Source organism: Agelaius tricolor, unplaced genomic scaffold (genome assembly GCF_023055355.1).
Source record: "Agelaius tricolor isolate 1412-34295 unplaced genomic scaffold, bAgeTri1.0.p SCAF_10, whole genome shotgun sequence".
NCBI lineage: Eukaryota > Metazoa > Chordata > Aves > Passeriformes > Icteridae > Agelaius > Agelaius tricolor.
Window position 1 is genome coordinate 9745474 of NW_027269270.1, and position 23902 is coordinate 9769375.

Below are 23902 nucleotides of genomic sequence, written 5' to 3' on the forward strand. Positions count from 1 at the left end.
GGTGTAAAATGGGCTGGAGAGCAGCAAAACTCATTTTGAGGTTTGGGGTTTTTTTCTGGTTTATGATAGGGAGTTGAAGAGCTTGCCATGCTCTTGTTGGCTTTTTCCTTGGTAGAACTTGTGCAAATGGTGCTTCCCTTCTTGGCTTTGTTAGAAATCTCTGCAGGATGAGAGAACAGAAGCTTGAGTTCATTTTATTATTTCTGTTTAAGTATTCTGACATAGTTTTTCTGGTATGCCAATACAACAGGAATGGAAAATTGACATTTCATTATAAATCCTTCATAATTTCTTGTCTGTTTTCCTTTTTGTCCTCTTCAGTGTCATCCTATCTGTTGCTTCTACAGTTTCTCCAGTAGCCAATTTTTCAGTGGTGTATGACATGTAGGCATTCAGTTGCCATTTATTTATTTCAAAATCTCTCATGAAATTTCATTAAAGGATCAATTAGAAAAGATCTGAATGTGTAATGAGTTCAATGTGATGAATGGAGTTTACTATGAAATTACCGTATAAAGGTAAATTCAGGGTTTTAAAGGATGGCTTCAGCCATGCAGCACATGTCCTGTGAAACCTATGCTGCCACTTTGGTACTAGATCTTGGTTGTGTTTGTGTGCTGGGACATTTCATGTCTGGGCAGATGCACTGCATAGCTTGATCTGTAAATGAATGGCTTCTGCATTTTGCTGATTTGAGGATACCCTGCTGGTGCATCTTGGGTCTGTGAGATCTGTAAGGAAAAGGGCACTGTACAGTGAACTGCTCATGGCTCCCTAATATCTGGTGAGCACACGTCGTCTGCATGTTTCTGACAGGTAGCAAATGAACTGGATGTATCAAATAAAGTGGTTCAGCAGCCTCAGTCTTCATAAGCTAAGTTATTTATTTTAATTGCTCTTGTTGTTTAATGAGGATCTTAACATTAAGGTATTTCCTCGGGTCTGTTTGGATCTATTTGAACTGAGGACAAGCAAGAGAATCCAGTAGTTCTAGTCTTACCCTACCATCTTGCCTGCCTTGGAGACAAAAAAGAGCAAGTAGCCCAGCTGAGAAATAATTTTTGTGTCTTGTTTGCTGCACATTGGAGACATGCAAGAATTGCAGAATGGTTGAGGCTGAGAGGAACCTCTGAAGGTCATCTGGTCCAACTCCTTGCTGAGGTAGGCTCACCTAGAGCCAGCTGCCTGGGACCGTATCTAGACAGTTTTCAACTATCTCCAAGCATGGAGAAGCAGCTTTGGAATTGTTTCCAGCTAAGCTGCTCCAGAGTGTGTTAGTGGCTGCCCTCAAGCACTGCAGGTGCACAGCTCCCAAGGGACAGGGAGATGAGGTTCAGCTCTGAATGCGCCCTGCATACCTGCTGGCTTCCTTGATGACTGAAAACTGACAAACATCATCCATGTGAACATGTGGAAATCCAAATGAGCAATGGTATTTCACCTTGAAGAGTAAGATTTCTGTTGAAATAGGTCAGCTTTTATAAAGAGGCACTCCAGAACTTCTGTGGGGTTTTTGTAGTAGTACTTTGTAGTACTTCTTTTGGGCAAGGCTTAAGGTATACAAGCATACTCACCTAGGCTGCTTTCAAGACCTGACCTAGAAGTATTCCAGTACTAAAAGTTTTTAAATCTGACTAGTTTCCACTGCCTGGAAGAAAGAAATGCCAGAACAGGAATGTACTGAAATCACGAGCAGTAACTGAAGCAGCTCATCTATTCTGTTGTTCTGCAAGATGGTTTCTGTACATCTTAACGCCCTACCCAATTTTCTTCGGCATTACAACTTCAACAATGAACGTACAGAGGCCACGGAGAAAAATAAAGTGGCTTTTGTTCCATGTCCCCTGTTCTCCAGATGTTCCATGCCATCAGGGAAGGGGCAGGGGTCAGCAGAGTATTGCAGTGGGTACTGCTCCCACAGGGGCCGTGCTTCTCCGAGTTATAATCGAAGCAGGAATGTGCAGTGATCAGCATGAAAACTCTACTTCTTGGATGAGTAACCTTTATTTTTTTGTTGGAAAAGTTTCCCACTGAGATCATCTGACATTAAATTGTGTCAAGTTCACTTGTATTTTTATTACTTTGCAAGAAAATTGATAGACAATCAGGTAGCTAGCTCTGTGTTGTGTTTTCTCATGCTTGCCCCATCCTCCCCTCTGCAGGTATTCTTATAGGGAAATACAGTCTTTTTAAATCACAAAAGCCTTTGGTAGTTACTTTTATTTTCTGTAGTACATGTATGGTTGGACAACATCTAGCATGACTCTTAAAAACTTCTCTTTTTTTGGGTGTCTTCTCATATTCTTACCTCTCAATCTTGATCCTAGGAGTTTTATAGAAGGATTAAGCGACCTGAAAAGGGAGCAATTAAAGCTGTCTCAGTTGGTGGTGCACAGACACGATACATGTCATTATTTTTTGTCTGAGTCCAAGGCAAACTCAAAAGGTTTTGGTTTGTTTTGGTCTTTTTTCTTCTTCTATTAGTTCATGGGTTCAAAGATTTTTTTTTTAACATATTGAGGTATTATTAAAGTGGACTTTCCTGGATTTACTTTTCTTTTTAAATAAGGAAACCAGATTTGTGTGGCTGTTTCATAAATTCTGTTCCTTTAAATCAATTTTTCACAAAGGCAACTTATGAAAGGGCTTATCTTGAAGCAATTTGAGCATTTTGTAAACAACCAGATCTTGGATGGCCTTAGCCCCACTCAGCTATCATATGCAAGAGGTTTTAAAACCTTCCTACCGTCCCTCACAGCAGATGTGTCCTATTTCACAAGTCTGTATACTTTTGTCCCATTGTGTCTTGAAAATTATAATTCTGTGATAGTTTTTCTCCTTTGACTTTTCAAAAAGTGAGTCAGATGCAATTCCCTTACGGCAGTGGGGTGCTGTCCTTTCATATGCTGTCTCTTGGCCAGTGCCGTGTCATGGAGCAGAGAATGCAGGACAGATGCTTCACGCCTGGCATACTCAGCTGTTCTGAGAATGAAACTGCAGCGTGCAACTGGCAAGTTCTGCTGGAGGCAGCATGTGCTGGCTGTTCATGTGTGACCTTTTTGTACTCAGTAACTTGACTAACTCTGCTCAGAGAGATTTTTTTAAAAAAATCAGATGTGAAATTTAGGCAACTGACTTTCTGACCAGAGTTCAGAGAGGTGGGTGAGCAGCATGGACTGCCCGCCAGGTTCTTGGAGTGTGCGGAGCTACAAGGGATTGAATTACACTGGGTTAAGAAGTTTCTCTCTCCTTAGCTGAGAGTTTTGTCCCCACTGAGCTGACATGCAGCTCAACTGATCACACATGCTCTGCCAGACCAGTAGAAAAATCAGCTAAGTTGTGCTATTTTAATTACTGCTGCCACGCCATAAACTGGGAAACACTGACAGAATGCTGGCCTGAATAGTGCAGCAATCCATAGTTGTCTCAGCATAAAAGAATTACAAATTTTGACTCCTAATGAGTAGTAACAGCCTTAAAAGTGAGACACATGTACCCAAGTCTCTTGTTTTTTTTTTTTTAGCCAATCACCCCAGCTGGTGACACAGTGAAGCAGTGTTCTTGCAGTAAGTCTGCCTTGCTGAAACATGGCTTCTTTGGGGCCAGTGCTGAAGAATGATCAAAGAAATAAACCATCTGTGAGAAGATATTTTATACAGGACCTTTAATAATTTACAATTACATATGCTATAATTTTACTTTAAGTTCAAAATCTCTTTTACCCAAAAGACCAATCTACTTCATCTTGCATCTTTTTGCTGCCAATGCTTTGATGGGAATTAAAGAACTAGATGAAGTCTAGTTGTTGAAAAATGTACTACAAATTCTTACTGTGATTGGATATTTGCTGAGCTGTACTTCTGAATAGCATCTAAGTGCCTTGTAGTTACTCATCAAGCTTTTTTTGAATGTATCTTTTCAGAAGACCTTAATAATCTCTTTATTAAAGGTAATATTTTATGCATGGAATCACTGACAAAAATTATTTTTCTTTATTTGGCTAAAGCTACCCAGAGTGAGGAGCGGCTGTGTGCATTTAAAGACCCCTATCAGCAGGACCATGGAATCAGTGAGAGCCGAATCTCCCAGGAGAATGGCACAATTTTGTGCATGAAAGGTAGTACCTGCTATGGACTTTGGGAAAAAACACGAGAAGGAGACATACATCTTGTAAAACAAGGTATGTAACAGTTCAGTTTTAATGCAGTAGTTTTGTAACTTATTTCCCTTCTTTGTGATCTAGCCAGCTCATCCAAAGCTGCACAGGTGCAGAACTAAACTTCTTGCACATTGTTAAAATGCATAATTTTAAACTTCCCATTTAACTATTTTAAATGTGAACAGAAAGTTTGTTTAAAATAATAACTTCTAAAAGAGACCAAAGGCATCAATGTACAGCTGAAAGAAGAATTTCTTGTTACATAGGATGTCCAGAGGAAGATGGCTTTCTTGAATTTCAGTATATGTATTGATGTAATGTTAAATTTAACAGCAAGTGTCTTATTAAGTAAAAAGTGTATATTCATATTGATTGGATGTTTGTTTACAAAGGAAATTGCAGCTATAGTTCAGATATCAGTACTGTAATTCAGTGATGTTCTGTGGAGAGAATGAAGGTCGGAGGTGTGGAGGGCCTTGCAGTTTCTGAAGACAGGTTTTGATTGTGATTCTCAGGGATTCTTCTCTTTTTTACTTGGATGCAAGTTAATGTAGTATGAGGCTGAATGAAAATGCAGCTGGTGTTTACAAATAGCCTATGGAGTTGTAGTCCATGATTCCTGTTTGATCTGGCAATCTGCTGAAGGGAGCAGCTTGACTCCTCACCTCTGCCCCACTGCTGCCCCTTTCCCTTCCAGGTATTTGTGATTTAATGACGTTTAACTGCTGTTGACCATGCTTGGGAATGAACAGTTGCTGCAGGGACAAAGAACCTGGTATGAACCAGGCAATAAGCTGTGGTCCTGTAGAAAAGTCCAGTGATGCTGTCAGTGAGGAAGGGCAGAATTTTGAAAATTATACAAGAAGCACCAAGCTGTAGATGCAGTCTTGTGTCCTAAGGAAGGGATTGGGTCACAACTCATTTAGTCTGTGGACCAGAAAATGGTGATATGGTCTTTGGTATCAGAGAGATGAGGAATAGCATATTTCTGCTTAGAAGGCTCAGAAATTCAGATTTTATCATAGTAAGGCAACAGCTGAATGTTGGCCTTCATCCCTGCGCATATTTTCTTCTCCTTGGCTATGGGGAGTTCTAAAAGAAATTCTTCAGGTTTAGGTTTAAAAGATGGTAGTAAAGTCAGACAAGCAAATTATGATAACTGTTTTCACCCCACTATGTAATGTTTAATCAGGTAATGTATGGATTTCTGTAGGTGTGTTTATCCAGTCAGTAGAATTAATTTTATGCTTACTTGAAAAAGAAAGAAAAGTAATTTGCTTCTTTTTGCAGGTTGCTGGTCTCATATAGGAGACCCCCAGGAGTGTCACTTTGAAGAGTGTATAGTTACAACCACCCCTTCCTTGATTCAGAATGGAACATACCGCTTCTGCTGCTGCAGTACAGACCTGTGTAATGTCAACTTCACAGAAAACTTCCCACCTCCTGACCCCACTGATACAACACCTTACAGTAAGTCAGATGTTTGTGTTTCTGTCTTTTCATGGTATAAAGATTTTAAGGAAAGAGCTCTCTTTTTGTGCTACTGTTAAATGTGAAACCTGTGACCTTTCTGTGTCACAGAGATGGCAAACAGAACAGAGCTTTCCCTTAGGAAGTTTGTCACACTCATATTCCACGTTGCTCCACAAAGAAATGCTTACAAGATTGTTTGTATTGGCAACTGCTGAATACAGATTATATTTTTCAAAATGGTCTCTAATCTTTTCTGTTTTAATATTTGGATGCTCAACCTCAGAAGCCTATGGAGGTATTCAGAAGATTCATGACTTCTGTTGAGAAGAGGCCAGTGGTTTCATTAACACTATGGTACCTTTGGAAAGGTACTGACCTGTCTGGTCAGTCATGAATCACAGGTAGTTTTGAGTGGTAGAACTGGTCTTGTATCAGAAGTTCTCTCCAACAGTCCCTGAAATCTGACTTCTTTCTTTTGCATATCTCTGGTAAGGGCTAACTTTGACATAATGTTCAAAGAATATTAGTTTGAGCAATGTAATTTTCTTTTCAGTTATTTATTATCAAATCAGCCTAACATACAGATCCAAATCAAGGGATCAGGCCCCTTCATCTGGTATGTCAGAAGCAAGATCATAATTAGCAGGTACACTGCTACACTGTGTTCCAAAAGTTAAGAACCTGTAAAGAAGCTGAGTTAGTGGCCTAATCTAAACGTTTGGATGGCCTTTTCTACATAAGAATTGTGAGAGGGAAGTTGAATAAAGTTAGGTATGTAAATGGAGGTACAACAGTTCTGTACATCAGGAGTTCTTTATCAGTGGAAGGTATTTTGGGAAATGAAGGTGTGTAATTGGATAGCATTTACAGCTGTAGAATGTCAAATGAATAGCTTGTGTTTAGGAATGATAGTGTTTGAATTAACTTCAGTGTGAAGATGCTGATACTTATCACTGGTGCTTTCAAAAATGGCTGTAGGGTCTGGTATTTGTAAGGAAATTGGATCAAAATGAGGGTTCGGTTTGGCATGCTAAAAACCAGTGATCTTTAACTTGGAAAGTGTGTACAGTATGAATGGGTAAAGAAAGTTGGTAGAACATGCTGCCCTTTGGTTGACAGTACTGTTTGTACAACCAGTAAACAATCACCATTTGGAATCAGTGTCACTGTGCAGTGCAGAACAGACTCTGCTTGACTTTGGTAAGAGTCATCCCCAAATGTAACTGGAGTTAGTGTTGTGCAGGGAAATTAGACAGGAGGAAAAACAGCTGTAAAGGTAATTCCTTGTCCCTTTCTGGAAGACCAGGTTATTACCAAATGATTTGTGCTTGTTCTTCTCAAAGGATAAAAATTACAAGCTGAATTGATTCAGTTGTTGAGCAATAAGATCTTCAAATAATTTTAAATGGATTTTTTGATACCAAAGGATCTATCTTGACTTGCAAAGGGGGGTGGGGGGGATGGGGTAGATTAAATCTGCAACACAGTCCTTAATTCACCCAGCTGTAATTGAGTGCTGCAGCATACATTTCTACTGACTCAAACTGTTTTGTGTTATTGTGTCACCTTCCATTTTCATAATAGGCAAATTTGGCTTTAGGCATAAGCACAAGCAAAGGAGGTTGCTTCAGAGCACAATTGTCTGTCTGCTTTGACTGGGTTAGGAGATGGAGATGGGCCATTCCAGCAGCAAGGATGGCCTTGTTTACCACTCTGGTGTTTTATTTGTGAAGCTCTACCATTGCTGCATCTGACAGAGATGGGGCTGCTCCTGGCTGTTCATATCCAGCACTCTGGTACCACCATTCTGGAGGTACAGGATACTTGAGAAAGCTGAAAGGGTGAAAAAGCAGGGAGGCTGCAGCACACAGACCCCTGCAGTGTTGCTGACCCACATTCCAAGTGGTGGAGTGTTCATGGTCTCTCAGCTCCTTCCAGAACCCAGTTTTGTGCTAGATTGTGCAAAATAAGATATATTTTGGCACATGTATTAAGTACAGAATTCTTTGGCAAGGTTGAGTTTTTATAGAATTTTTGGGAAGCTTTGTATTAGTTACTGGATACCTTTCTTGGGCACTCTTCCAGCCTTTCTGTTATAGTTGACAGAATGCTGTAAGGACATTAGCAAGGTTAGCTGCACAGGCTGTGGCAATCTGTGTTTCCATACCTTTTAGATTATTAAATTGAACAGGTCACAGTCACATGGGAAATCTTCTGCAGAAGGTTATTTCACTATAGCCTGTGAACTGTAAGAGCATTATTTTTCATCTATATTTTTGATAAATAAAATTCTTGAATGGCCCAAAGTAAGGTATGAGACCTCCTAGACAATCCTGGAAATGTTGAAGTGGAGGTGACTGGTGTACAATTATGTGAAGCCTGATTAATTCAGCCAACAGATAACTAAGTATTTGTAAATGGTTTTTTTCTCATTTCCAGTAAAATCATACAGAATAAAAAGTTCCTGGAATGACAAGCAGAAATTCAGCTGTAGTTTAAAACCTAATGGAACCCAAAGACCTTGCTGATGACCCTAATCAATTTAAAGCTTAATTTTTAAGGAAATTTGCAGTTATTCTTTTAAAGATGTTTCCTTGCAGCCAAATTAAGGATCTGTGGAAACAGCAGAATACTGTTAGGCCCTTGAGCTAAATCCACCCAGAATAAGAATGGAATAAAACAATTACTTTATACAATTTTTTGGTTGCCATTTTTCTATGATACTGAACAGTGGTGTGTTGAAAGATACAGCTAGACCATAAATGATTCAAGAAGACAAAATTAAGATCTTAATACATGTTAGATATACCAAACTATCATTGTCGTAACATATAGCAATTAGAAAAATTAAGTGTAACATTTAAGATACTGTCAGTGTTGTTTTTAGGATGTCAAAACATTTATCTCACAACTGTATCTGTGTAGAACAGAACAGTTTGTTGGTTTTTTTTAAATTTATGTTTGATTAGAATATAAATACATAGAATATAAATACATATAATCCAACCTGTCCTGTAACAAAATTTTTATACAAATGAAATATAAGATGGAGGACAAACAGGTTCTTGAAGCCTGAAATTTAATCCTTACTGCTTCCTAATGTGCAGCTGGTAATTTAAAACAATCATATGTCTGAGTAGTCATAATATTCATCTCTTCTATCTTAAAGATAATCCAGGCAGATTTGAGTAGCTGTTGGTTGCTAATCCCTCCAGCTAGAATTTTGCAAATACTGTAGGATGGGTGATAGTCTAGAAGCCACACTCTGGAGGTATTAAAAAGGCAGAGATTAAGACAGTTGTATCCTGATGCCAGGAGAAGTAGTGGTTGGAGAATGGTGTCTGTTTCTCATTTCAAGATTTGCCTGTGGAGTTTGGAGCTGCTCAAATGCAGATGTTCAGAAACAACCGCTCATCCTCTATCTTTAACTTGCACTTTTGCAAGAAAAGGGAAATATGTACTTTCTTCTTTGATAAATCTCTCATGGATAGATTCACTGTTCTTCCATCTTATATTTTCAGTCAGTATACTCATATACCCCTTAACCCTCTCTAAAAGGGGCCAGCTGTGGCTTCCTGGGTCAGTGTGTTGAGATGTATTTACTTTGTTGGCCTTGTCAAATATTTAGTTTGACATGCTAAATATCTGTCTGTTATGACTACAGAATGCTTCCTAAATTCTGAGACTGTTTTGAAGACAAATTTATTAGTTCTTCAATCATTCATAATAGCCAGTTAAATAGAAATTAAGTAGCTAAAGACTTAAATGATCTCTCTTGTTGGTCATAGATATATTGCTGTAATGAAACATTCACATTAAAATAACATCAAGATGAAAGAGTAATTTTTAATTATTTTTTCCCTTAAGGCTGCTTCCTGGTGCTGCAAATAAATTAATGTAGCAGCAACTGAGTGTTAAGAATGCATTTTTCTATGACAGGTGGTGTATTTGTGTGATATGTGGAAAAAATCCCTGGCAAGAGTTGAGCAGTTACTGGTACATGTGGTTGAATATTATATAGGGTTTTCATCTCATAACAGCAAATGGTGGCTGCAATTTTTAGAGGATTTAGGAAACCTCTGTTAAATAAGAGCACTGAGTTGTGGATAGAAAGAGATCACCTCACACAATCAAGGAAGTTATTCTTCACTCTGAAACACTGATAACAGGCTTATCTTTCCAGTGTAACCTTCTTGCCTCTCTTTGCCAGCCTTCTTGCTATGTATATGAAATAGATATGTAAAAGTCTGTCTTGAAGTGTTCATGGAATTGTGTGGAAACTTTGACAAAAGCTACAATTAAAAAAAAAGAAGTAATTACAAATGTACGTGGCTGGGACAGGTTAATTATGATAGTAATGAGACAGTTTTCATTTAACTATTGTTTTTGAGAGGCAGCAGTTAGACTCATGTAGCTGTGGGCATGTGGCCCAATCTAACTGCCACTGAAGCTGAATTAGATCATGTCAGGCTAATTTTGGAAAGTTGTAACTCTGCTCACTCTCAGTTGTCTTGAACTGCTTTTTCTGGAGAACAGCATCCGATATTAATTTATAATTGAAATGCATTTACTTCAGCTGGGTTGGAGCACCTGAGCAGCTAAGTTTGTAGCTGATGTTTAAGCTGGTCTTTAATTTCTGATCTGCCTAATCTAAAAACCACTCTGTAAATAAACTTTTTCCTTCATGTGCATTATTCTTTTTGTTTTCAGGTGATTTAGATGTAAAGAGGAAATGACAAAGCTTTGCAAGGTGGCAGATCTCAGGTTTTAAAAGATGAAGGTGGGAGTGATCTACACAAGGATTAAAACTTGTACCCTTGAAATGATTGGGAGTCAGTGAGGCACCTTCAGTGAGGAGACATTCTATCTTGTTAATGCACCTTCCCTATGTTATAAGGCAGGGGAGGAAATAGTAAGACAGTAATTAAGGGCCTAAATATCTCCTAAAAAAAAGAAATTTACTTTGAGACAGTTAAGCATTTGATGCAAGAGGATGGTACTGTGCCTCTGAGGAAGTTGCTTTAGGGTGCTGTAGAAAATGAAGTTGCTGAACTGCTGAAGGAGGTACAGGTGAATGTGAATGGAGATTTCTTAGTATGTGTCTCTCTTAAGAGATTGTATGTGGAGCAGCTGATAGAGGGGGAAATGAAATGTAGGGCTTTTTTTAACAATTTCTTAATATACTGGCTTCATTATGAAATATTTGGATTTTTAGCCAGCTGTTAACAAACATGTCTTCTCCTGAACCTTCAGTTGCCTTTCTGTCTAAAATTTAGTGCTTAGTGGGGTGTTTTTGCTGTTTATTGGGTTACAGGAAATTAATTAACTGTGGAGGCGGCTGTGACACTGGGTACACATTGCTACAAATGCTTAGTGATAAGCATTGAGAAATGTTGGCTAATTAAGGCTATGTCTTGTGTCATTGCAACTGAGGGAAAAGTGATGGTGTTGTGGATTAGGGGTAGAAAGAGTAGAAGTGAAAGTTTTTGCAGGAATCACAGTATTAAAGCAATTGCTATAGAAGGTTATTTAGAAATTCAAGTGAAAGCCTTAACTTCTGTAGAACCAGTGCAATGCTTTGCAAGTCTCTCAAGATAACTGGTAATGCTTGTTGAATAACTTCAGTTTCCCATTAAAACTGAATCTATCAAAAGCAGAATTTCTTAAAGATTGTTGGTAGCAGCACTTGGCTGTTCTAACTTCTAAGACATCATAGTCTCCTGAGATTAAATTTGAATCTTTACTGTATTTAAAAGTAAAGCTTTGATGTGAAATTGGAGTCTTGCATATGAAATGTTAGCTGTGAAGGCAAAACATACTTAGGCAGAAAACTGTATGTGTAAATTTTTTCTCTTACAGAAACATTTAATCAGGAAGATGAAATTGAAGTGTTTTACTTGCACTGACATTGAAATGTTTTGGAAATGTTTTTAAATTTCTGCTATGCACCAAACCCACAAAATGCTGAAAACCATGTTAAAAGAGCAAACATGTTTGTTTGAAAAAGCAGAAACATTTCAAATATTATTTTTACAAAGACACCAAGAACCCAAAACCCAAACACTCTTTTTAAAATTTTTTTCCTTTTACAAGTACGTTCCTTACTGCTTTGTCAGCCTCTTGTTGGAGCACACTTGGTGGGAAAGGCAACTGCAGGAATTAGTGGTGCATTGTGACCTGGAGAGCCATGAGCAAGGATCTTCAGCAAAGTTCTCTTAAAAATATGCTGGAATCTAAATTTTTTTGGATGTGAGGTGGGATTTTTTCTATATCTTGACATTGCAATGTAGTGTGTTTGTTAAGTGCTAGAGCTGTATTTCTGCTTTGTTTCAGAGGGCTAAATATATTTTTCTTGAGTCGTTAGAGATTTCAGTTGCTCCAAGTACATGTGAGCATAACTTCTTGTTTATTCATTTGATACAATTGTCTGATCTGCATCTTTATCACCCTTGAAGTAGCCTGCTTGTTTCTAGTACTCCACAGCGAATATTTTATTCATATTTAAGATCTAAAATTAAGAAAGGAAACACAAATTTTTTGTAATGTAGTCACTGGTTTTGCCATCTTCAGTAATAGTGAAAACGTGCATTTTAAGTTAACCAATATCTGTAAATAAGTGAATCACAGTCTGTTATCATGTGCAGTTCCTGAGGCACTAATTTGCATCTCAGCTGGAAGTTACTTGCTTATGTTTTATGCACTTCTAAGACTTTAAAGATCTGCAAATATCTTTGGGTAATACAAATATAGTAAAGATACTCTTTCCATTTACTGGGAATGCTGTGTACTGTCAGACTTTTATGTGTTGTATAATACATTCAATGTCATCATTAGCTGATACCTTTTGTGACAGTGTGTGTTGGGGCTCTATTGTGAATGCCTTAGAGACACAAGGTAAAAGTAGATAAGGCTCCTAGGAATGATACTCTTTCAGAATGCACTAGTGGAAAGCTGGACTGTAAATAATAAAGGTAACAGATAAGGAATTGTTTCGCCTCATCTCAAGGCAAAGTGGAGAATAGACAAGGGTGCTATAATTTTTATGTGTTTATTCACATGCTGCAGTATGTACTGTAATACATATATGCCATATCATCATTATTTTAAACAAACCCTATACTGCTACTTAATACAAATAATTTGAGAAATAGATAAGAGCTCTCTGGAAGGCAGATTGACATATCAGTGCACTTTTGGGTGACATAGATCAACAGGCTTTCCAATGGTGATAGGCTTCAGTAACTATTCCTCAAATATTTTAAAGCTGGTGCTGTAAGTTTTGATATTTCAGTGGGAGTTAAAACTACACCTCCGTGGAAGCATTTCTCCTTTAAAGACTTGTGAATTTTGTTTAGGTAACTCTGCTCAACAAAGCATACTCACTGAATTAGCCAAGATAGTGTATATTGAAGTCATTGCCAAGCAAAATGGAAACACTGTTTATGTTTTGTGGATGTTCTGCTTGTCTGTGTCCCTGTGCTTTTTCAAATGTTTATTTTCACGTTGGCTGTGTTGATCTCCTGCTTTCCCTGTCTTGTCATGCTAAAGGCTCCTTGCACTGAGTTGGAATGGCAGAAATGGCTGTGCACAGGCTGCTCTGTGGCTCCAGCTCCTGACAGAGGGCATTAGCTTCAAAGTACTGCAGTTCTGTCTCCCTGGGCAGCCTGGAGCTGCTGGGCTTGCTGTGAACACTGTTTCTCACAACCCCCTTTGTCCTGCCATGTTACCCACAAAGCATTCCTCAGGAATTTTAGCATGGCTCTGCTCTGGTTTTCTTGAACAGTTTTGCAATGAATGGAGTTAAGATTAAAAGGCACAAGAGCTCTGTGAAGTTTGATTATAAAGCACTGCTAGGTGTTGCCAGCTACTACTAATAAATTCCTACCCTGTGCCCAGCACAGTAATAGTCTTTGTCCTCAGACTATGGGCATAGTAAGAGACAGACTTGGGACTAGAGCTGTTAAGTACAAAACAGAAGATCACTTATAAATATTGGTTTATTTGGTGTTCAGTGCTATTAGGCTCATCTGTGTAGAACAGTGTTTAGATCATGGAAAACCTTTCATGTCTTTTTCTTGCTCCTTAATTTGACATTTTCAGTAAGCCTCACTTGTTTCTGTACTATGTGCTAGTTTGCTGACAAAAATCTGATTCTCTGTCGTGGTTTTGAAATAGATACAATTTATAAAGAAAGCTTTAGGTTCTTGGCATTTTGACTTACTCTTAGAATAACCTGTTAGCCCAGCTGCTTTTCAGTCTTACCTGAGTTGCAGCTGTAGCTCTGCACAATGCCTCAGAGGAGACTGAAAGTCCAGACAGACACTTAAAATATGTTGGCCCTTCAAAGCTGGTCATTAATCACGTTTCCTTATTGAGCTGTTTTTGATAATTTTTTTTTCTTTATCTGAAAAATAATGTGGTCCAGAAAATCCAATACATTACTTAACATTGATTTCTATCTCCTTTCCTTATAACATTCAGGATATCTTCAGAGAGGGTATCTGGAGGTAAAATGCTAATGACAATCTGGCACAATCCTAGGAGCTCTAGGTAAATAAAGCATTTGTTTTTAAGAGTGTGATGTTGTTTCTAAGGATACTTGAATTACTTTTAGACAGAAGACCTGGAGTTTTGTAGGTTAGCTGCCAGGTGGCTGCTGTGGAGCAGAGGCTGGTGAGAGCAGGCTGTGGGTGGAGATGGCAGCATTCCCCCAAAGCAGGGAGCAGAGCTGCAGGCAGCCCAGTGCTGGGCTGGATTGTGCTTGCAGGTGCTGCAGCCAGAGCCTGACCTTGAGACTGTGCTTATCTTTGTATAAATGCACTAAGAGACTCTTCTTTGTGTGATTTGAGTTCTTTCACAACTGTGCTGGTGGACCATCTTCTGTTGGGAGTGTAAAAAGGGTTAGGAGCTATACTTGATAGAAGCTGTGGATTGTCTCTTTCCCTTCATCCTTTTAACATATCAGACAAAATCTTTGCATATGGATGGATTTTGGGGACTCACGTCCTTCTTATTAAAAGAGTGAATGGCAAATCAGCTAAGAGCCTCCAGTGTTTGGATTGTGAACGTGTGACTAACTCTGGAATTCTCAATGTGAAGTTTCTGTAACTGGGCATCTAGCTCCTGACATATGTCATCCTGGCTATAGATATCTCCATTATTTCTAAAGAACTGAAATGTCAGGGTTATTTTGAAGTTGCCTGAGGTGATCTGTTGGCTTTCTGGCTAACAGAACACTCTTGCTTGAAAAACAGAGTTCCTAGAGCATCCAGGGGAGCCAGTGCAATCATTGTGCTCCTGGTCGTGTTACCCCTGATTATACACCAATTGCAGGCTTTGCAAAGCTGCAATTTCTAAGATGGAATAACTCCTATTGTTGCTGTCCAAATGGAAGATGATGGCAGTGTATTCACTAAAATCTTGGTGAAGAGTCCTGTGAATGTAATTGTACTTAAACAAGTTGATACCAAAGTCTGTTTACATTTGTGTTGGTTGTATAATGAAGAAAGCTTACTGTGCCTAATAGGTCAGACTAGGGTGTGGTGAGTTTCTGAAAAAGTTATATGGAGACCTAAATGAAGTTATAAAGAATACAGTTCCTCAATCCATAACTACTTTTGTACACCAATACTGAGTATTTCTTTATGTCTTTTTATTTTATCTTGGTATTTTGCGGTGTTACTTTTCTTAGTCATGTTGCAGTTTTGTTTTCTTTCTCTGATAGGTTTGGGAATGTTCCTTTCTTCCTTATGTATTGAATTAGCTGTTGTTGATGTATACCATTCACTATTATTATTTTTGCTGGTTTGTATTTAAATAAAATGAATGGTGAGGTGTTGCTATGGACACTAATACATAAACATTAGAGTTAGGACACCAAGTGTTGTGTCTATTTTTGTGTGCAACAGAGACCTTTTTTCCCTTGTTGCAATTCTCATTTGGACTGAATTGTGTGGTAGGAGGTCTCATTTTTCATGTCAGCTGTTTGAGGTCTGCAGATTTTTTTTTGTTGTATTTTGGCTTCCATGTTCTCAGTATCAGAATGGTTATTGATCTTTCTAAAACCAAACATCTGATTTATTTAGATAGTCCATACATTTCTTTCTCAGAAGTTCTGGTTTATTTATCAGTGGTTTATTTTTGGGATACTGAGATGTTTTGTTCTGTAACACATTTTTTAATTTGAAAGAAATCAATATATTAATTAGCCTACTGAGTTTCACCCTGTTTCAGTTTGTGTCATATACTTCCATGCAGAATCAATTAATGGAAAAACATTTACTGTATAGATATGTCTGAGCAGGGGGAGTTAGGAATTCAATCTTTAAAGGCAAGGAATGTACTGAAAGAAGGAGGTGTGAAGGTTTTTCCATTACCTTTGCTTTTTTTTTTTAATTGTGTTTTAGCTTTTTCCTCTTATTTTGAAGTAGAAAGAGTTGTAATTTTCTGAGAGAGGTGAGGAAGGACTTCTTTTTCTAAGACATTAATATCAAGTTGCAGTGAAATAGGAGTTTGTGATCCAGTTCTTTTAAATTCCTTTGAGATTCCAGTGAGGTGGACTCAAATGTTTAATAACTACAGTTATATACATTTATTTGAAAGGTTGAGCCTACAAAATACTGCATATATGTTTCTTGGCATTATTATTTCCTGAAAGCTTCTGGAGTACCTGTGAATGATATTATACAGCTTTTGACTTTGGCCTGGATTTTTGTCTTCCCTTGGCCTGGTGGCATGAGGCTTATTTAGAATCTGCTTGCAGGCCTGTAAGTATTTTCTGAGACTAGCAAAAGATTCCTTGTTCCAGACATTGGTATTGACTTAAAGCTATATATAGTTGGAGCAAGGGTGTAAGGTATCCTTGCATCCTGTGTGAAAACACTTCTCACTTTCATAATGCTAGAACAGGAAATACAAGTGTTGGAGCTGTAGCAGGGAAAGTCGTTTTTTCCCCCCTATGCCAAATAAAAATATTTCTTTTTCTCTTATTTCTTTTTCTCTTTGAGCTGTGGTTCAGTGCCCTGTCTGTCAATTTCTTCACAAGCTGATGTGTCTGTCTGAAGGAATACACTGCTGATATGTGCTCTAAACAGCTGAACCAACTGTATGGAGCCACTGTGATCATTTTTGCTTGGTTGTAGCTCTGTTTCTCCTATTAAAGCATTAACCTGCTCTAAAGTAGTGGTGCATGTAGAAATATAGCTTTAAACCCCAATAAATTAGTACTAGTCTAGTAAAACAGAAGCACAGTTTTTATGTATGTATTCCTTTGACCTGGGGGGTTTTTCTCTTTAAGAAAACTAAAACCAATATAATACACACATAAAAACTTCAAAAAGAAGCAAAACCCAAATCCACCCCCTGCTCCCCAATAGAAAAACCAGACAAAATAACCCCCAAGCATGGAGAAAATACCCACATTCACACCAACATGAACTCCTGACAGGGTAGACATTCAAACTGCAGCAAATACAGATTGGTTATATTCAAACTGTGCTTCTGTTTTTCTCCATTTCTGTTCTCTGAGGATATAATTGCAGTGACTAAGGCAAAATGGATGATGCTGAGCCTCAGTGAATTGCAGTGAGCAGTGTTCTTCCTTTGGATGCAGGTCCAGACACTGCTGTTTCACAGTGCTGTGGGAAAGCAGAGAGAATGTGGAAAACTACTGCAAATTAAGGCATGGAAAACCAGAGAAATCAATGACAGATGAACATGTAGAAAATATTTTAACTGGTTTTTTCAATGAGTCTGAGGAGTAACTTGAGTTTCTCTGCCTGTATCAGCAGGGTCAGCAGCCCCATCCTGCCCTTGTTACCTGCAGGTGAGGCTGGGCTGTGCCCCCACCGTGGGTTTGGGTGAGCAGAGCCCTGCTCACCCTGGGTGAGACACTCCCAGCTGCAGAGCCATTCATGGCATCTCTGGAGCAAACTGGAGCTGTGTGTGGGTGAAATAAGTACAGACTGCAGGCAGGAGCATTACACACACACCTCTGAGCATTGTGCCAGGCACTCTGGGGCTGCTGTCCCCAGGCCAGAGACACAGAGCCCAGGGAGGTGCAGGCTGTCCCTGGCCAGCTGTGGAGGGTTAAATGGGAGACTTCTGTCTGGCACAAAGAGAATGGTTAGTGAGTAAGAGCAGTGGGAGGGAGTGCATCAAGGAAAAGGTTTGAAACTAATTTGAGATTTCAGTATTTAGCTCAGGTGTGCTAACATTACTTTTCCTTTTTTTTCTGCACTTAAGTGTTATTTTCAGGAAGGTTAGTTGGTTTGGGGTTTTTGGGGAGGGGGCTTTTTTTTGTTTGTTTGTTTGGTGCGGTTTTGTTTTTATTATTTCAATTAAAACTGAAACCAGCAAGTTCTTTAGTGGAGGGGGAAATTTTCATGATAGTCTTGAAATGTTAGATACCTGTGATGAAGACAATAATAATTAAATATTGCTAAGGGAGGGGAAACTCATAAATTGTGAATCCTTGATTTCACTATATATTCCAGAATAGACCAAATGAAATAAAGTACTAAAGATATCAGTCTGAGTAGGTTCTCCCAACTCTGCTGCGCTTGATCCTACACTGAGCTGGTGTGTAATATTATAGTCTGTAGTAGACTACTCAGAGCAGGGAGTGGAGGTGAGCATAGTCCTACATTTAAGAAGACTCTGGCTGTGTGGTCATTGTGCCATGATTGCTGTGGAACAGAAGTTTCCTGTTGAATAAGAGACACAGCACCAAGTATTTGATTAGCTAAGATCATGTGTCACCTAAATGTTCATCATATGTTCATTTTATGCCTGCACACTTGCATGTGAGTTGGTAGGTAGACATAAGCAGGTAAATTTAGAGCTTTTTCTAGTTTTTTTCTACCTGTGTAAGAATTGAAATTGCCACTTTTTAGGTATTTATAGTGCTTAGGCCAAACCTGATGAGTAGCCTAGCACATCTGATGCCAGAAGCATGACGTGAATTTCTTGCACTGTCTTGGTAATAATTGTAATGGGTTATGTCTTATTCCCAAAAGTGCTATTGGCACAATGCCAGCCTGTGTTATGATAGAGCAGTTGAAATGAGATTGGAAGGCAGGCTTTTCCATTCTTTCTAGATGCTTATGGAATGAAACAGTTATCAGGTAGGTGCAGGTTTTTCTGAGAAGCAGATATGTTCTTGCAAATGCCATCAACTTCCACCTGTAATGGATCTATCTTTTGATTGTTTGTTAGAAATGTGGTCAAGCACTTGACAACTTCATACATTTTTGTAGTGAACTGGGCTCCTGACAGACCTTTCCAGGTGTTGAAACCTTGCAGGAAATGGCAGCTTAGACAGAAAAAGTGTGAAAGAAAGAAGTGTGTTGTGTAAGCATCATAAAACTCACGGAAAACTTGGATATCCTTTTTTAAAGGACAGAATGGAACCAGAACTCTTGTCTAAAACAATAAGACAATATCTTCTCAGAGGCATAACTGATGTGATTACCTGTGAGTTGTTAGAAGGAATAAGCAAGGAAAAAAAGGAAAAAAAACCCCAACTATGAAGCTATAGGCTATGAAGCTATAAGGCTGAAAGCATGAAGTTGATTTGCAATCATAAATCCTCATTTTTGTCCTGGTTATGTATTTTCACTTTGAGGAGGCTTATAGAGTTGCATATTCCTAAATCTAGACTAGTGATTGAGGGTGTCTTAAATTTCAAGTGACCAAACTAGGATGTGTTAAAAGTGTCTTCTGTGAAGTGTAGAAATGCTTTGATGGTGACCAGCTGGGAACCAGAAGAGCCATTTAAAAACTTTGCCTGTGACTATATAGTTTGTGATGTGTTAAAGCAGGAGCACCTGTCAGAAATGAGTCTGTCACAAGTTTAATTTTGGTTTTTTTGTTTTGCAAAAAAAGATTTCTACTTGCTCAATGGGACTTGAGGTTTTTGTCTTTCGTTTAATAGGATTTCATGGTACGGTCAGGATTTGAGTAAATTAGATTGACAGAAGACTTCTTTATATTCATTTTTTTAAAGGCTCCTTTTTCCATTCTAATTTCTACAGTATCTGTGTAAATAAATGTCTTGTGAAGGTTTTAGACTTACAGTTTAATTGTAAAGCATCATTAAAACAGCTGAAACCAATACTCAGGGCTGTGACCAGTTCAGGGATTCATTTAAGAAAGTTTTTATTACATGGAAAATATGTTTAAAGTAGAAGAGTTACAGAAGCCATATCATTCAGTATGTTTTATTCAGTCTGTGAAGTTCATCTAGCAATCATGCAGATTCCAACATCATTTGCAAGTCATTTCCATAGGATTATGAAATGTCTCCTCATGACCTATTCAGATTTGTGTTGAAATATTTATTCCTGGTTTGAAACAAGTTTGTTACTGTAGGGCAGACAGAACATGTTATACAAGTGAAGTCAGCTGTAACACGAATTGATAGCTTTGATGCCAGCCTTTGTACTTGATGGATGTATATTTATTTTGGCAGGGAGTTGCCTCAGATATGGTCCTTCCTCCCCTCCCATGGTCTCCCCGCTGGCTGCTGTAGCTCAGCAGAGCCGTGGCTGTGCAGCACAGCTGTTGGGCACTGCTGGGCTGGAACAGCACCTGGGAGTAGGAGGCAAGGGATGCCTGAGCTGGCACTTGTGCTGCAAGAGCTGAACATCAAACGGTGTCTGTATTTCATCTGAAATCAAGCACTTAGATCTGTAAAGGGATTTTGCATAAGTGCAAACTAAGGATTGCCATTTATCATTATTGCCTTTTTCATCTTCATGCTATTTTAAAGTAATCAGAATAACCTTTGAAGTTAGGGGAGGTACTGTTTTCCCTATTATATACCTAGCTAACATAAAGCACTAAGAAGCAAAGTAACCTACCTAAGATCAGGCTGTTCTGTGTCAGAGCCAGAAACACAATCTAAGTTTCTCTTTGTTTTATATTTCAAGTTCTGAAAATTTTTTCTTTCCTTTAGGAAAAGAAAATGCATTTACACATATCTAAGGTGCACTTGTGTGCCCTCATACAAGATGCAGTTTTCTGTTTGAAGAAGGTCACTGCAGCTGGTGCCTTGGAAACAGAAGCTGTGTGGCAGAGGAGGTTATTGATTTTGCTGGGGTCCTCAGGAGGTTAAAGCCTTTCTCCTCTCTGGGCCTCTCACTGTGTCAGCTCCTGCCCTGCCGAGTGCTGGCCCTGCCACTGCCTCCTCCTCACAGGCAGGTTGTCAGGTTCCCACAGCCTTTTCTGTCCTTTATTTCCTTCTGCTTGAGGATGTCCCCAAATAGCTGCGTCTCCTGTCCGTGCAGTATCTTTGAGAGAGAGGTTCTTCCTTCCCAGAAACCATCTGAATCTCCATTTAAGCAAGGACAATAGAGGGAAACAGCCCTTGCTAAGGCCTCTCAGCTGGGAAGGAGAGGTGGCTTTCAGCAGGAACCAGGAGAGGTTCAGCTGCTCTGCCACCCTTCTCCACTCACTGGCAGGGACACAGGGCAAGCAGTGTCCTCAGGGATGGCCTGTGCTGGGTGGGACCGAGTGAGGAGCAGGACTGAGACTCTGAGACACCGATGCAGACTGAGTGAGACTGCCAGTGGTCCTGGGGAAGAGAAGGGGAGATGCTGTTCACAGCGTTCTGCAGGCGCCCTGGAGTGAGGTAGGAGGGGGAATTCTGTCTGATCCCAACTTCTGCTTCATTGCTCAGTTCCTCCCAATACCCATTTCATCTGGGACATACCTGGTAAGACCAACCAGTACAATGCTAGAGCATAGAGAAATGTAATGATTATTTTCATCTTAAAATTACAGAAGACTTCTGAAATATTTTTGAAGTCCTAGAAAAAGCATTTGCTAAAGTTAGAAACTATATGGCCAGGTAGAGAAGATGATTGGGGAAAATAAGCGAGTAAGTAGGTAGGATTAATGGGAAAACAGGACATGTACATTCATGTTACATTCTCCTTCTAAACCATGATAGTAAGAGCTAGAGCAGATGTGTACCTTTTGGCAAAATACAGGCATTGTCTGAATTTATATTAGCCAGACAAACACAATCTTTTACTAACTGTGAATATTTCTAAAATATCAGACAGGTTTAACTCACAACTCTGTAGTGTCGGCCTTCAAATTTAAATTCACAAAACCTGTTACGTACAAGAATGTACACTCTACAGAGTTGTACTAGAAGTACAGAAATATGTTCCTGAATTAAAGAGAGTAGGAGAAGTTAAGTTTTAGTACTAAAATACTTGCTACACTTGAGGATTACACTTGAGGATTACAATATTAAGCTGATTTAGGGTTTAGCTGATCTGGAATACTAGGACATAAACCAAATGTATAAGGAAAGATTTTGTCAGAACTCGTTCTTACCCTGTTTGTATTGATCTTGGGCTTGTACTTGAAACAGGTTGGCTGCCTAAAATTGTGCTATAATCCAGATTTCATTGCATGCTTAGGGAAATGTTTTGGAATAAACACCCTGTACAATCATGTCCTTTAAATCAGTTCATTCTTCATTGCCTGTTGCTAAGGTTGACAAGAGAGAAGAGCTATTGCTGAAAGGCAGTGAGAGGAGGTGTGCAGCTGTCAGTGTCCCTGCCCACGCGGGAGCAGCAGCACATCTCCGTGCTGTGCTGGGAACAGAGGCACTGCCACTCCCTCAGGTGTGCCCAGCTGCAACCTGCTGGGACAGGCCCAGCGTCCCACGCTGCCTGCGCCTGCCTCGCCTTCCCACCGACCGGAGGGCTGGCACGGGGGGCTGGGTTTGTCTAGGAGCAGGGGGAGCCTGGCTGCCTGGCAGACAGCATTCCTGGGCTTCAGCACTCTTGGAGACATGAAAAATGCAGCACAAGGGATCTGAGCTGCCTATTCTGAAGGATCTGAGGGGTTGGTTGTTAGCTCATCCGTATAAAAACAGGCGTTTCAGTGTTTTGATGTAATTTTTTGGGCTCTATTTTTGGTGCCTGGGAACATTACAGACATGGAATATGTGGCTCTTAACCTGTTGGAATTAAAATAACTTCAAATATCCTTAAAGAGGCTTTCTGAAGCACTTATTTTTTTCCATTGCAGCACATGTAGTTTTTGATCCAGTGCATTACAGAGGTTGGAAGGGTGCCATATGTTAAAGCTGGTGTTACCATTTGGTTTGATAAGCAGGAAGTCCTGTTGGTCCAAGATGAATATAAGGGGATAATGTAAATGTTATTTTCAGACTTTTTATTAAAAAACATTTTTCTGACTTTTGTTTCAATATGGAAGATGTCCCCAGTATATTGTTAGGTGCTCAAATTAGCTTTCCATTTAGCTTGAAGGTAAGGTTGAGGTGTACTCAAAAACAGTTTGACTATAGAAGCAAGATACTTCTTTTATCTCTCTAGTAATCAAATATTTATTGGTATATAGGGAACTTCAGAAAGAATAACCTAGATTTAGTTTTGTGTTAGGATTGCTATTTATTTTACATAGATGATGATTATAAGGTTCTATTCAGTAGTGTTAGAAATAATACTGAAGATCCCTGAACTCCCAGAAGAAAAGGCAGGAAGAGGAGTTTTGTTGGGTTTTGATGAACTCATTAATTTCTTCTGCACACATGTGACAAGCTGCTAATTCACCTCTCTGTATCTAGTCATCAAAGAAAGAGCACTTAGGGATTTCATAACCCACTCTCCTGCCAAAGACATTACCACTCTTGCTTCATTTTTGATTTGGATGTATCACGGCAATCTTCAACATCAAAAAAAACTCCAGATTGGGTGCTTGGTGGCAGCCAGTACAGCAGAGAAGGGCAGAGGAGGGCTTTTAGAGACAAAGTTTACATTCAAATTGCATTTTCCGGCAGCAGATTTTTGAAGAGAGATCTGCCTGCTGAAACTCTGCCACCACGGATGACTGACTTCCAGCTATAGCAGGATTCCTCTGGAGCACATTATGGGAAATAAATTTTACAGCCCAAGCTGTATGATGTTTTGAGGCATTCACTGAGGAGGCAGATGGATCTGTGATGCATGAGTGCCAGGTTTTGATGTTACTGCAAGTCTCATGAGAGACTGGTGCTTTCTGACATCCAGGTTCCACACAGTGATGTGATTATGTGAAAAGTGTATTAAAATTTTAGCTCTCCCGATGTGGAGAAAAATATGAAAAGATGTGTCATAAAGGGCACCTTATGACAATAAGTATATAAAATTTTATATAAAAAGTTAAAATCAGTCAAATATGATGATGCTAAGTGCAAAGTGGAAACATATTTGTGACTGTTTAAATCTTTTCTTCAAACACTGTAATGAT

At 39.1% G+C, this 23902-nt stretch overlaps 1 protein-coding gene across 1 annotated transcript in view; it reads left to right on the forward strand.

Annotated features, from left to right (window-relative positions):
• Positions 1 to 23902, forward strand: part of BMPR2 (bone morphogenetic protein receptor type 2) — a 105797-nt gene that overhangs the window by 48442 nt on the left and 33453 nt on the right. The window contains exons 2-3 of the mRNA XM_071434671.1: positions 4007 to 4180; positions 5450 to 5629. Coding sequence (XP_071290772.1) covers positions 4007 to 4180; positions 5450 to 5629 — 354 coding nt within the window. The remainder of the gene's footprint in view (positions 1 to 4006; positions 4181 to 5449; positions 5630 to 23902) is intronic.